The sequence below is a fragment of the Sus scrofa genome, chromosome 12 (assembly GCF_000003025.6).
Source record: "Sus scrofa isolate TJ Tabasco breed Duroc chromosome 12, Sscrofa11.1, whole genome shotgun sequence".
Taxonomy (NCBI): domain Eukaryota; kingdom Metazoa; phylum Chordata; class Mammalia; order Artiodactyla; family Suidae; genus Sus; species Sus scrofa.
In genome coordinates this window covers 57142023-57154105 of record NC_010454.4, presented here as the reverse complement: position 1 = coordinate 57154105, position 12083 = coordinate 57142023, and the positions used below count along the sequence as shown (strand labels likewise).

At 50.0% G+C, this 12083-nt stretch overlaps 1 protein-coding gene across 1 annotated transcript in view; it reads right to left on the bottom strand.

Annotated features, from left to right (window-relative positions):
* Positions 1 to 12083, bottom strand: part of ARHGAP44 (Rho GTPase activating protein 44) — a 156807-nt gene that overhangs the window by 52601 nt on the left and 92123 nt on the right. Inside the window, 1 exon segment of the mRNA XM_021067892.1 lies at positions 1096 to 1172. Within this exon segment, the coding sequence (XP_020923551.1) occupies positions 1096 to 1172 (77 nt within the window).

Sequence of the window (12083 nt, the reverse complement as noted above, 5' to 3'; positions counted from 1 at the left end):
AAAAGGAAAATTCAGCTATTTTCTTCTTCAGGAATGCCTGCCACACAGAAGGCTGCATTTCTGCATCCTGCCATCCCAGCCTCTCCATCTAATGCTGTCTTGCTCCTTTTCTCTTGACCTTGATTCTGTTCATTTTCGTGGTGACTCCAGATCTGTTTCCAAGTTCACCCGTCTCCACATCTGCGTGCAATTTCCAGTTACCATCATGAAGTTTTTTTCAAGCACTTATTTGTAAGTATAGTTTGAACTGGTCAAAGTCCTATTTGATTTTTCTTTAATTCTGCCTCTTTTCCCACCCCCCACCCCCCTGTTTCTCAAGAATTTTTTTTTTTGTCTTTTTGTGATTTCTTGGGCCACTCCCGCGGCGTATGGAGGTTCTCAGGCTAGGGGTCGAATCAGAGCTGTAGCCACCTGCCTACGCCAGAGCCACAGCAACGCAGGATCCGAGCCACATCTGCAACCTACGCCACAGCTCATGGCAACGCTGGATCCTTAACCCACTAAGCAAGGCCAGGGATCGAACCCACAACCTCATGGTTCCTAGTCGGATTGGTTAACCCCTGGCCACGATGGGAACTCCCAAAATTTTTGTCTTTACTACATTTCTAAGTTTCATTTTAAACCTAATCACTGTCCACTTCCTTTCATGTTGTCCTACTATTTTTAGTTCTTAGGGGCGATTCTCCCCCCTCCCCCCTCCCCCGCCTGCTGATCCTCTCTCGTGATGGCTCTATTTTTAGTCTGTTTTTATTGGGAGCACACCATCAGCAAGGGCTGTTCCTCTGGGAATCCTATGAGTTCTGACATCTGACACGGAGAGATTTCACATTTGCTTCTGCAGGAGCCCAAGGGGTTTCGCATGTCCTTCAACAGTCTCACGTTAATTTCTCCCCTTGGGAGTTGCCTCCTGTACAGAGGAGATGAGTTTGGGGGGTGGGGGGGGCAATTTCTCACCAGCAACCTTTCCTTCTCGGCCGTCCAGTCCCCAGCCAGACTGCAGGTGCCCTCACCACTTCCCTGAGGAGTGCTCGTCCCCTCTCTAAGGATGGGGACTTACCTAGATTTGGCACAAACCCAGGCACAGTGTCACCTTACCCGAGAAGCGTGTCATCTCCCAGGATGGTGGACCCTTCCATCAAACACTGAGCCAGTGTTGTCAAAGGCAGCTTTTTCTGAAAAGAAAACAAACAAACAAACAAAAAAATGTGGTCAGGAAAACAGCTTGGATAGTCACCCACGTTCTCGAAAAAGAGCCGGAAGTCAAATACTCGCCTAGATACTACATCCGCTGAGAAACAAACCGACCTGAAATACGCATAAAACCTCAACATTCAGAGGATACAAGGGTGGGTTAGACTCAGAGATGTCACCATTCGGAAAATTAAAACAATTAAGTTTTCTAATTTGGAAAATAAGGCTAAGGTTTACAAGCTGAATTTTAAAATGAAGGAACATCGCAGCAAGGAAAAAAAGAGATTTCAAAATTATGCTAAAGAGTTGAACAATGCTTTCATTTCTAAAGAGCAATCTCTTGCAAGAAGTACATCAGCCCCATTTTATCAACAAGGCAGCTTACGGTCAAGACAGAGAAAAACCTGCACACGGAATGCCCATGCAAACAAAGCAGTCATCAAAATGAAGGCGTACTCCACAGAAGATATAAGATGACCAACAGGCACATGAAAAGATGCTTCATATCATTAGTCATTAAGGAACCCACATCCAAGCTACAGTGAGACACCATCACTCCCACGGGGATGGCTATCATAATATTACTTACAATAATATTCTAAAAAACACACAAAATAAGTATTGATGAGCATGTGGAGAAATTGGACCCTTCCTGCTTTGCCAGCAGAGATGTAAAGTGGTCAAGCACTGTAGAAAAGTTTGGCAGCATTTCATTAGGTTACATCAAATTACATACGGCAATTCCACTCTTGGGTATATACCCAAAATAATTTAAAACAGATGGTCAAACAGAAACACGTGTGTGACGTGAGGAGCTGCACGATGCACAATTGGCAAAAGGTGAAAACAGCACAGATGTCCATCAATGGATGAGTGAAGAGATGAAACTATCCATGCAGTGGAATAGTACACAGCCCTGAAAACAGAAGGAAGTCATGACACAGGCTACATGGAGGTACCATGAAGTGACATAAGCCAGGCAGACATGGCATAGAATGTGTGCTTCCATTTAGATAAGAGACCCAGAAGAGCAAGCCCCCAGAGACGGAAGGTAGATGAATGGTGGCCAAGAGCTGGGGGAGGGGAAAGAGGAATGGCTGCTTTAATGAGCCTGGGGTTTCCTTCTGGCGTGATGGGAATGTTCTGGAGCTAGATCCTGGTGGCAGCTGCACAGTATGGTGACTGGACTAAATGCCACTGAACAGTTCAAATGTTCAGATGGTACGTTTTCTGTTATGTGGGAAGGGAGGGAAGGATGGAGGGGGCAGGCAGGCAGGAGCAGCTGCCACAGGACCGTGGCACGATCCATCTTCCCTCCTTTCTGAGTGTCGGCAAGCCCTCTCTCTCTCTCCTTTTTTTGTCTTTTTGCCATTTCTCGGGCCGCTCCCGAAGCATGTGGAGGTTCCCAGGCTAGGGGTTAAATCGGAGCTGTAGCCGCTGGCCTTCACTAGGGCCACAGCAACGTGGGATCTGAGCCACATCTGTGACCTACATCACAGCTCATGGCAACACCGGATCCTTGACCCACTGAGCAAGGCCAGGGATGGAACCCGCAACCTCAGCGTTCCTAGTCGGATTCGCTAACCACTGAGCCATGACAGGAACTCCAACAAGCCCTCTCTTTACTGAGCCTAAACCACCCAGCACCCGGCACACATGGGAAACAGCAAAGGAAGAACTGCTGGCGTATCCTCAGGTCTCCCTGTCTACACTGCCAGATCTCCCAGCCCAGGGCCCCCTGCCTTAGGAGACAGAGTGCCTGGGCTGTAACTCACTCACAACCCAGCATGAAAGGCGCGTCTACCCAGGTACCACACTCGTGGAGACCAAAACCAGACAGTCTTCTCATGGAACTTACATCCCAGTGCAGGGAGAGAAGTCGTATCTGCAGAACTGCGAAGGCGATGGAAGTGCCACGGGGAAGGCAGAAAGCAGGATGATGGATGGAGTGGGCAGCTGTGGGGGAGGGGACAGTGAGGAGGGAAGACCCCCCCCCCCCAGAGGGAGGGATGTTTAAGAAATAACCTGACATGAAAGTCAGCTGTGCCTCAAGATGACCTGGGAAAGAGCATATCCAGGCAGAGCAACTGCAGGTGCAAGGGCCCAGAGGCGGGCTACCTGGCCAGCTCAGCATCCCCGGGGCACCAGCATGCCTGGAGCAGAGTGAGTGATGGGGGAGAGGTTGGCAGGTCTTTGTCAGCCAGAGGCAGGCGCTGGGGTTTCCATCTAGGGGCCCTGGGGGAACCCCTGGAGGCCTGTTTAAGAACAGCATGATGGGAAGTTCCCTGGCAGCCTAGTGGTTAAGGATCCGGCATTGTCACTGCCGGGGCTCAGGTCGCTGCTGTGGCACAGGTTCGCTCCCTGGCCTGGGAACCTGTCACGCTGTAGGTGTGGCCAAAAAATAAGAACAACAACATGATCAGATTCAAATAATTCAATCCTGAGCCCTGCAACTGAGTGACTTGAGAGGGAGTCAAGCTGGAGACGGGTGTTCAGGGGTCTGGTTTGAACATCCACAGGAGACCAGAGTGCTCTCAGCATCTCCAGGGAAGCCCACGGGTGGTCAGTCCACCCCCAAGAGTGGCATGGAGGTTCCTGGGATTCCTGGAGTAAGCCCCAGGTGGGGCAGAGCCCGGGACACCTGTTGGGTCAGGTGTATCTAAAATACCCGCTCCCATTGCCAAATTCCCACTGTGGCTCAGCAGGTTAAAAACCTCAATAGTATCCCTGAGGATACAGGTTGGATCCCTGCCCTCGCTCAGTGGGTTAAGGATCCAGCGTTGCCACAAGGTGTGGTGTAGGTTGCAGACATGGCTCAGATCCCGTGTGGCTGTGGCTGTGGTGTAGGCCGGCAGTTGTAGCTCCGATTAGACCCCCTAGCCTGGGAACCTCCATATGCCGCTAGTGCGGCCCTAAAAAGACGAAGAAGAAATATATCAACCCCCCCCCGACACATGCACCCCACAGAGGTCAGGTGCCTGTCCCTTGAGGAATCGTCCCATCATTTCACATAAAATGGGACACTCTTCTGGGTAAAAACTAGACCAGGCAACTAAGATTTAACACATCCTAATTTAAATACCATTTGCCAGTTGTCCTACAAAGCTACTAGGTCCAAGTTTCCAGAGACTTAATTAAAGGCACAGGGACAGTATCTTAGGAGGACATCTATTCCCATCCTAAAGGGTTGTTTATTTGGTTTGTTTTTAAGTTACTTTTTGGAGTTCCCATCATGGCTCAGCTGTTAACGAACCTGACTAGCATCCATGAGGATGCGAGTTCGATTCCTGGCCTGGTTCAGTGGGTTAAGGATCTGGTGTTGCTGTGAGCTGTGGTGTAGGTCGTAGACTGCGGCTCGGATCCTGCATTGCTGTGGTTGTGGTGCAGGCTGGCAGCTGCAGCTCCGATTGGACCCCTAGCCTGGGAACCTCCATATGCCTCGGGTGCGGCCCTAAAAAGACAAAAAAAAACAAAAAACAAAAAACAAAAACAAAACAACAACAACAAAAAAAAAACCAGTTACTTCTCAAGTACACTTTAGAAACATGTCTAAAATGGCTTCAAAAGAAAAGAGTTGAGCAGGTATAAGATTTGTTATACTCAGAGAAAAAGCGCGGATCAAGCCATGTGGTTAGTTAACCAGGGTAACTTCCATGCCCCTGGGACACTGGGCAATGTCTGGAGATAAGAGACAACTGTCACCACATGGGGACATCACCGGGCACCCAGTGGTGAGGCCAGGGAGTCTGCTACACATCCTGCCTCACACAGGACGGTCCCTGAAATAAGGAATTACCCGTCCCCAAACATCGAGAGGCTGAGGTTTTAAAGAAAAGGCCTTCAATCTCCAAGTTCTTAAAACATCTCAGTAACCAACCATCGAAGGCGCTGGCCCCACTCTCAGCGTCAGAAGGCACAGCGTGGGGTCGGTGCGCTCACACAAGACCAGAAAACTGTGCTTGGGGCGCCTAAGGGACAGAAGGTCAAGAGGGACAGACCAAGAGCTGCCCTGAGGACCCCGAGGCCATCAGAGTCTGGAGCGGGGTGTGGGGGGGTCGGCCAGCCAGGCGTCCCTTCTCCAAAATGCACACTGGAAAAGCTAGCTGGAACTGCCCTGACGGGAGGGGGCTATTCCCAAGCAAGGGGAGGGGGCGACTTTATTTTCTAGTCCTTTCCATCCACTCAGCACCCTCACTGATGATCCTGAGACACTTAGAGGTGGAACCAAGGCTAAGTTTAACGGGTGAAGGACCAGAAAAAGAGAAAGTTAATTTTGTTCCAACTGCTCATTAATTCTCTAAGACTTGAACACAGAGAATAACCCTACTGTCTTTCTCATTCTCTGTCTTAAATGACTTCATTTTCAAGATGGGGAAATATGCCCATGGCACCAAACTCAAAAGATGCTGGAGGGTTTGCAGCAAGAAGTCTCCTCCCACCCTTCAGGCTCAGCCACCGCGTTGCCCTCCCTAGAAACCAGGAATGGTGACCAGTTTTCTGTGCATCCTTCCAGAGGTATTCTAAGAAGATACAATTATATAGATATGTGTGTGTGTGTGTGTGGAGGGGTGTCCACTTTTAAAGGATACATTTTCCACCACACCTGTTAGCACACAATACACTCCACTTTTCACTTTGCTTTCCTTTATCACGTACAGACATCATTCATTTCATTTCCTATCAAGACACAGCTGCCTGTCCCTTTTTAAATGGTTACACGGTTCCCGGAGTGAGGATGACAGCGAGTATTCAGGCAAGTCTCGCGCTGATGGAATAGTGTCACGAGCCAGGACCTGTGCTTGACGCGCAGGTGATGCTTACAAGAAGGGACTGGTTCTAGGAGAGACGGTGAGGGAGGGTGAGTGCCTGGCATCCAAGGGCACAGGGTTAATGGGGTAAAGCCTCAGTTCATGGTACGTTTTTACTTGGGCAGATGCTTTAAGAATCGAGAAATTAGAAAGAAGCCACCAAAAGAAATGAGGAAGAAATGGATTGAGGTACGAGGAAGGGAAACCTTCCTGTCCCAAGGGAGAAGAGACATTGACAGACTGTAACCTACAACAGACTGCAAAGTATTTTTATTTCTAAGAAAATTCTCTGAGACATAGGAGAATCCGGAGGCTCGGGAGATGCAGGACCCGGTGCTGACTTATTTAACCTAATGTCCGCCTGGAACCGAGTTATTACGTGCTCCCTGCCCCACGCGGCATCACCCCCACTTCACACATAAGGAAAGTGAGTTCTTGAAGGATTCAACTGCCCACATTCTAGACAAGCTGCCCAAATGTGCTTCTCTTGCTGACAAGGATCTAGGCTGAGAGAATCACCTGACATTGAGGGGACAGTTAGTGCCCACAAACGTCAGCCTGACCAGTGGTTTGCCAGGTGAAAGAGAAGCTATGAAAACAAACGCTTCTCAGCCTTAAAAAAGAGCGAAATACTGCTATTTGCAGCAGCATGGATGGACCTAGAGAGGATCACGCTAAGTGAAGCAAGTCAGAGAGAGACAAATACCACATGCTATCACTTGCCTGTGGAATCTAATTAAAAATGATACAAATGAACTTCTTTACGAAACAGAAATAGACTCAGACACATAGAAAACAAACTTATGGTTTCCAAGGGGAAAGGAAGGGAGAAGGATACATTAGGAATTTAGGATTAACAGAAACGCACTCATAAAACAGATAAAACAACAAGGGCCGGCTGTATAGCACAGGGAACTATAATCAATATCTTGTAATAATTACCCATAATGGAAAATAACCTGATATATATATATGTATATAATATGTACACACACACATATATAGTGTGTATAACTGACCCACTTTAAAACACTGTAAATCAACTACAAAAAAAAAAAAAACAAAAAAAACCAGCAGCAAATTGGAGTTGCCGTTGTGGCTCAGGAGGAATCTGACTAGGATCCATGAGGTTGCAGGTTCCATCCCTGGCCTCACTCAGTGCGTTAAGGATCCGGTGTTGCGGTGAGCTGTGGTGTAGGTCACAGACGCGGCTCAGATCTGGAGTTGCTGTGGCTCTGGTGTAGGCAGGCAGCTGTGGCTCAGATGCGACCCCTAGCCTGGGAACTTCTACGTGCCTTAGGCATGGCCATAAACAAACAAACGAAAAAAAAAAAAAAAAAAAAAAAAACCCACAACCTTAAAAAATAAGATAAACTTTCTCCCGATTCTGGAGTGCCATAAGTGTTAAGGGAAGGGAGACAGAACGTTCCAGGGTTTGGAAGGAGACGATTTGACTTGTCTGAGATGACTGTTCTCGCTAAAATTATCTTAGGCATAAGCAGCACTGGTTGTAGGATGACGCAGAGACAAAAAGTCTTATTGTAATATCGACACTGTTTCCCAAACACCACACACACTCCCCATCCTCCAGCTCTGAAAACTGCCGTCTACCAGCCTCTAATCCCAGTGACTGCTCAGGACTCAGCTGTTGTTTTTTTTTGTTTTTTTGTTTTTTTTTTTAAGGGCCACACTTGTGGCATATGGACGTTCCCAGGCTAGGGGTCGAGTCAAAGCTGCAGCTGCTGGCCTATGCCACAGTCACAGCAACACTGGATCCTTGACCCACTGAGTGAGGCCAGGGATCAAACTCGCATCCTCATGGATACTAGTCGAGTTCTTAACTCCCTGAGCCACAATGGGAACTCTGGCTCAGCCATTCTTAACAGTGACTCTGGACTAACAGTCAGGCCATGAAAAGAGCAGTGGTGTGTGTGTGTGTGTTTTAAATCTTATGGTTGTTCCAGTGGCATATGGAAGTTCCTGGGCTGGGGACTGAACCAGCACCTCCACAGTGAGCTGAGCTGCTGCTGCAGTCAGATTCTGAAACCACTGCACCGCAGTGCATTTCTTTACTATGTACTTATGTCGGGCAGTATGCTAGGCATTTACATGCATCACCTCCTCGAACTCTCCAACAGCCCTGCTGGGTAGGAATTCCTCATTACCATTTTTGAAATGAAGAAACCAAGGCATACAGAGGTAATGGACTTGCCCAAAGTCAGGCAAAATTAGGAAGCAGCCGAACTGGGCTCTGACCTCAGACAGTCAGACCCCAGCACTTAAGCTCAGCACCATCACGCTGAATTGCTTCTGTAAAGAACTGGAAAGATTCAGACTGGCTTGAGCATTGGGCAGGTCCTGTGCCTAAAATACCCCCAGGCCATGCAGTGGTGACACATCTATTTTCAGCACTGCCCACATGTGGCAGGCCCTGCTCCAGGCATTGAGAATGTACCCATGATGCGAAGACACGGTCCCTGCTCCCACGGAGCTCACGTGTCAGCAATGGGACAGACACGGGAGCAAATGAACGAACACATCGATTTCAGGGACGGAACCGTGCTATGAGAAAGTGAAATGGGGGGTGTGACGCCGGGTGGGGGTGGGGGGCACAAAAACACTAAGGCTTAGGAGGCTGTACCAAGAAGGTGACATCGGGGCTGAAGATCAACCTGAAATGCTAGGCAAGAATGATCCATGTGGAGGGCAGAGCAGCCCAGAGGGTCTGAATGGACGTGAGGGGGCACGTTCAATCACAGGTCCGTGGAGCTGGAGACGGATGCTGGGGCGGGGGATGGGGGCTACGGAGCTGAGCGCAGGGACCAAGGGCCACAGCAAGGAGCTTGGGTTCTGGGCTACAGTGCCAACGCATCCAGGGGTTGAAGCATCGGGTTCTGTTTTAAACACCCACCCGGGGAAGCTGCAGAGGGCGAGATACGAAGGGGTTGGGGGGCCGAGGTGGGGAGCAGAGGACCTGACGGGAACTGCTGGTTTGGGCACCAGATGATCGTTGCTGTGATGAGACTGGTTACCATTGAAGCAGATGAAAATTCTTTGCAAGAAGAGCCAGGTCTTACTGGAATGGACGTGGGGAAAGAATGAACTGTCAGGACGAGGACGATGCTGGGATGGAGACTGAGGCAGTGGGTGGGTTCAGGTACCACTCTCTGCTTCTCGGCTAGATCTGCTCCCCCACCTCGTTGGAGCACAACATGCTGCAGTTCCGGGGGGGGGGGGGGGCTTAATTCCAGGGCCCTCAGTCTTCTCACCTGTATTTTCTCTGAAGGGGATTTCGTCACCTCCTGTGGATCCAACAATCACTGAAGCTGGGGACCTTGAAACCCCTCTCCCTTCCTCACACCCCACATTGAGCCAAGTCCTGGTACCCTGCATCCAGCATCCTTCATGCCTCTGGACCTCTCTCCATCTTTGTCATCCCCCTTGTGTCCCACCTTGATGGGGTCCCTATGTGTCCAACCGGCCCCCCACGCCATCCATGGCCCCGCCCCGTTCATCTGTCCCTCGCACAACCCCCAGCACATCCCATCTCAGTTAATGCTTCCGATTAACGCTCTGGCGTCCCACTGCTCTCAGGGGAAACGGCCAGATCCTCGACAGGGTGGCCCTGGGTCCCCCGCAGCCCCATCTCACGGCCTCTCCTCCTCATTCTCTAGCCTCCAGTTACCCTGGCCACCAAAACCGCCCAATGCCATCCTGCCTCTGGGAACTCCGCACACCCCATACCCTGTCCTAGAGGTGCGTTTATCGGGCGTCGGAGCTGCCACCTTTGGCTCGTCCTTCAAGGCTGCTCCTCGTGGAAACCTTCTACGAGTTAATTCCTACTAAGCTGTTCTTCTTGGCATGAAGACGTTGTCTGAGGATCTGGTGAACTCTGTGTGGCATGCCTGCTTCCCTCCAGATGGGGCGCTGGCACAGGGCAGGGAGCCAGCTGATGCCGCTCAGCCCCTGGCATACGCGCTGCCTGGCACAGCAGTGCTGTCTGAGAACATGTCGAGTCCGGGCGCTTTCTAAGCATCTGGAGAGTAAGGTGGAGAAACCCTTTCCTCTTCTATCTGTGTCTCTGCCGAACATGACCTTCCCGTAATAAACCAGGGACAGGGAGAGGGCAAACATTTTCACTGTCCTTAGAATCCGAAAAACCTGCGATTTCGCCAGCGATTAGCCTGGACTGAAGGAGGCACAACAGAAACCTAATTCATGTCCTTTCTAGGTCCCGCCCCACAGGAGGCATCGAGCTTAACTCAGGTTCATACTGCTCTGGTCACTGAGCTATTAGCAATCACACCCCTTTTTCGGTCCACTCCCATGGGGCAGCCAGCCCCAGCTTTGCGGGCCAAGCCTTGAAAGGCACAATGTAAACGTCTTAGTGTTGGAAACGCAAAGCGAACTTCAAAGGAGCGAAGGGCTTTGTTCAGAGAGAAGGAAGGAAAAGCAACAACTTACCTGTGAGCCAATAAAATACAGAGCGTGCCCTGCAGACGCTTAAGGCCCCTTCCAGTCCCGAGACTTGAACCCACATGCTCCCGTCCGCCAGCCTCACTCCCTCCACAGCATCCGCCTCCTGGCCCTCCTGAGCCCAGCTTCCCCGGCAGGTGTTCATCCCCGGCTTCCCCCCACCTTCCACTTTCCTTTTTTGGCCGCACCTGCGGCATAGGGAAGTTCCTGGGCCAGGGACTGAATCTGAGCCGCAGCTGCAACCTACGCTGCAGCTGCAGCAACACGGGATCCTTAACCCACTGGGCCAGGCCAGGGATTGAACTACAGTGGGAACTCCTTTTTTTTTTTCTTTTTCTTTTTCTTTTTAGGGCCTCACCGACAGCATATGGACGTTCCCAGGCTAGAACCTACACCACAGCTCATGGTTGCACTAGATCCTTGACCCACTGAGCGAGGTCAGGATCGAACCCACGTCCTCTTGGATACTAGTTGGGTTTGTCACTGATGTGCCCTAACAGGAACTCCCGAACTCCTCTCCTTCTAGTTAAAAAAAAAAAAAAAAGTTTCCCCCCTTTTACCCATTCTTTTCACCCATTCTTTCGATTCTGACGCAGCTCCTTTCCAAATAATCACAAAGAACTGGGCACCCAGTTTGGGAGTTGAGGCAATTAGTACGGGGCACACTTCCTGTTCCGTCTCTTGGTGTGATTCTTCAGAAAAGAGTGAACACATGTCATTGAGTCTTGGCCTTGGAAAATTTTTTTCCCATAGGTCTGTGATTGTTAATTTTTTTTTTTTTTTGTCTTTTTGCCATTTTTTGGGCCGCTCCCACAGCGTATGGAGATTCCCAGGCTAGGCGTCGAATTGGAGCTGTAGCCGCCGGTCTATACCAGAGCCACAGCAACACAGGATCCGAGCCGCGTCTGCAACCTACACCATAGCTCACGGCAATGCCAGATCCTCAACCCCCTGAGCAAGGCCAGGGATCGAACCTGCAACCCCATGGTTCCCAGTCGGATTCGTTAACCACTGAGCCACGACGGGAACTCCATGTGATTGTTAAATATTTTAAAGAGCTATTTCAGTTTCTCTTCCGTCAGCTCATTTATTCAGTCATATGAGCAAGGACTGCTCAACTCAAGAAATCACTGTCGAAAATCAAGCACCTAAAATCTGTGTAGTGGAATCATTGAGCTGTACCTGCTCGAGTCCTTCCTCTCACCAGACTTCTTCCAGGTCCACTAAACAGGTGCCCAGTTTGCGTGGTAACCACAGCAGCAGTGTGGCCATAGCCCTCGGGGGCTGACAAGAGCCACTGCCGCACCCCCTGCTCATGGAACCTGGATTGTGTGCATCCCAGGGGGTGAACCACGGCCAGTCATGGCCAACCATTTCTTTCAGACACATATTCACCTCTCGGCTTCCCTTGCAGCTAAAGAGACATAAAAGAAATTCTTCGGGGCAAGATTTTTTTTTTTCCTGCCTGATATAAACGAAAAGAGCATGCAAGGTTAGTTATCCCCTCATCACCCTCACACTTTCTGTCTTTGATGGGGTTATGTGAAGGTGTGATGCCTGGAGCTGCAGCAGCCACATTACGTCTGTAAGGAGAAGCAGCCTTAAGAA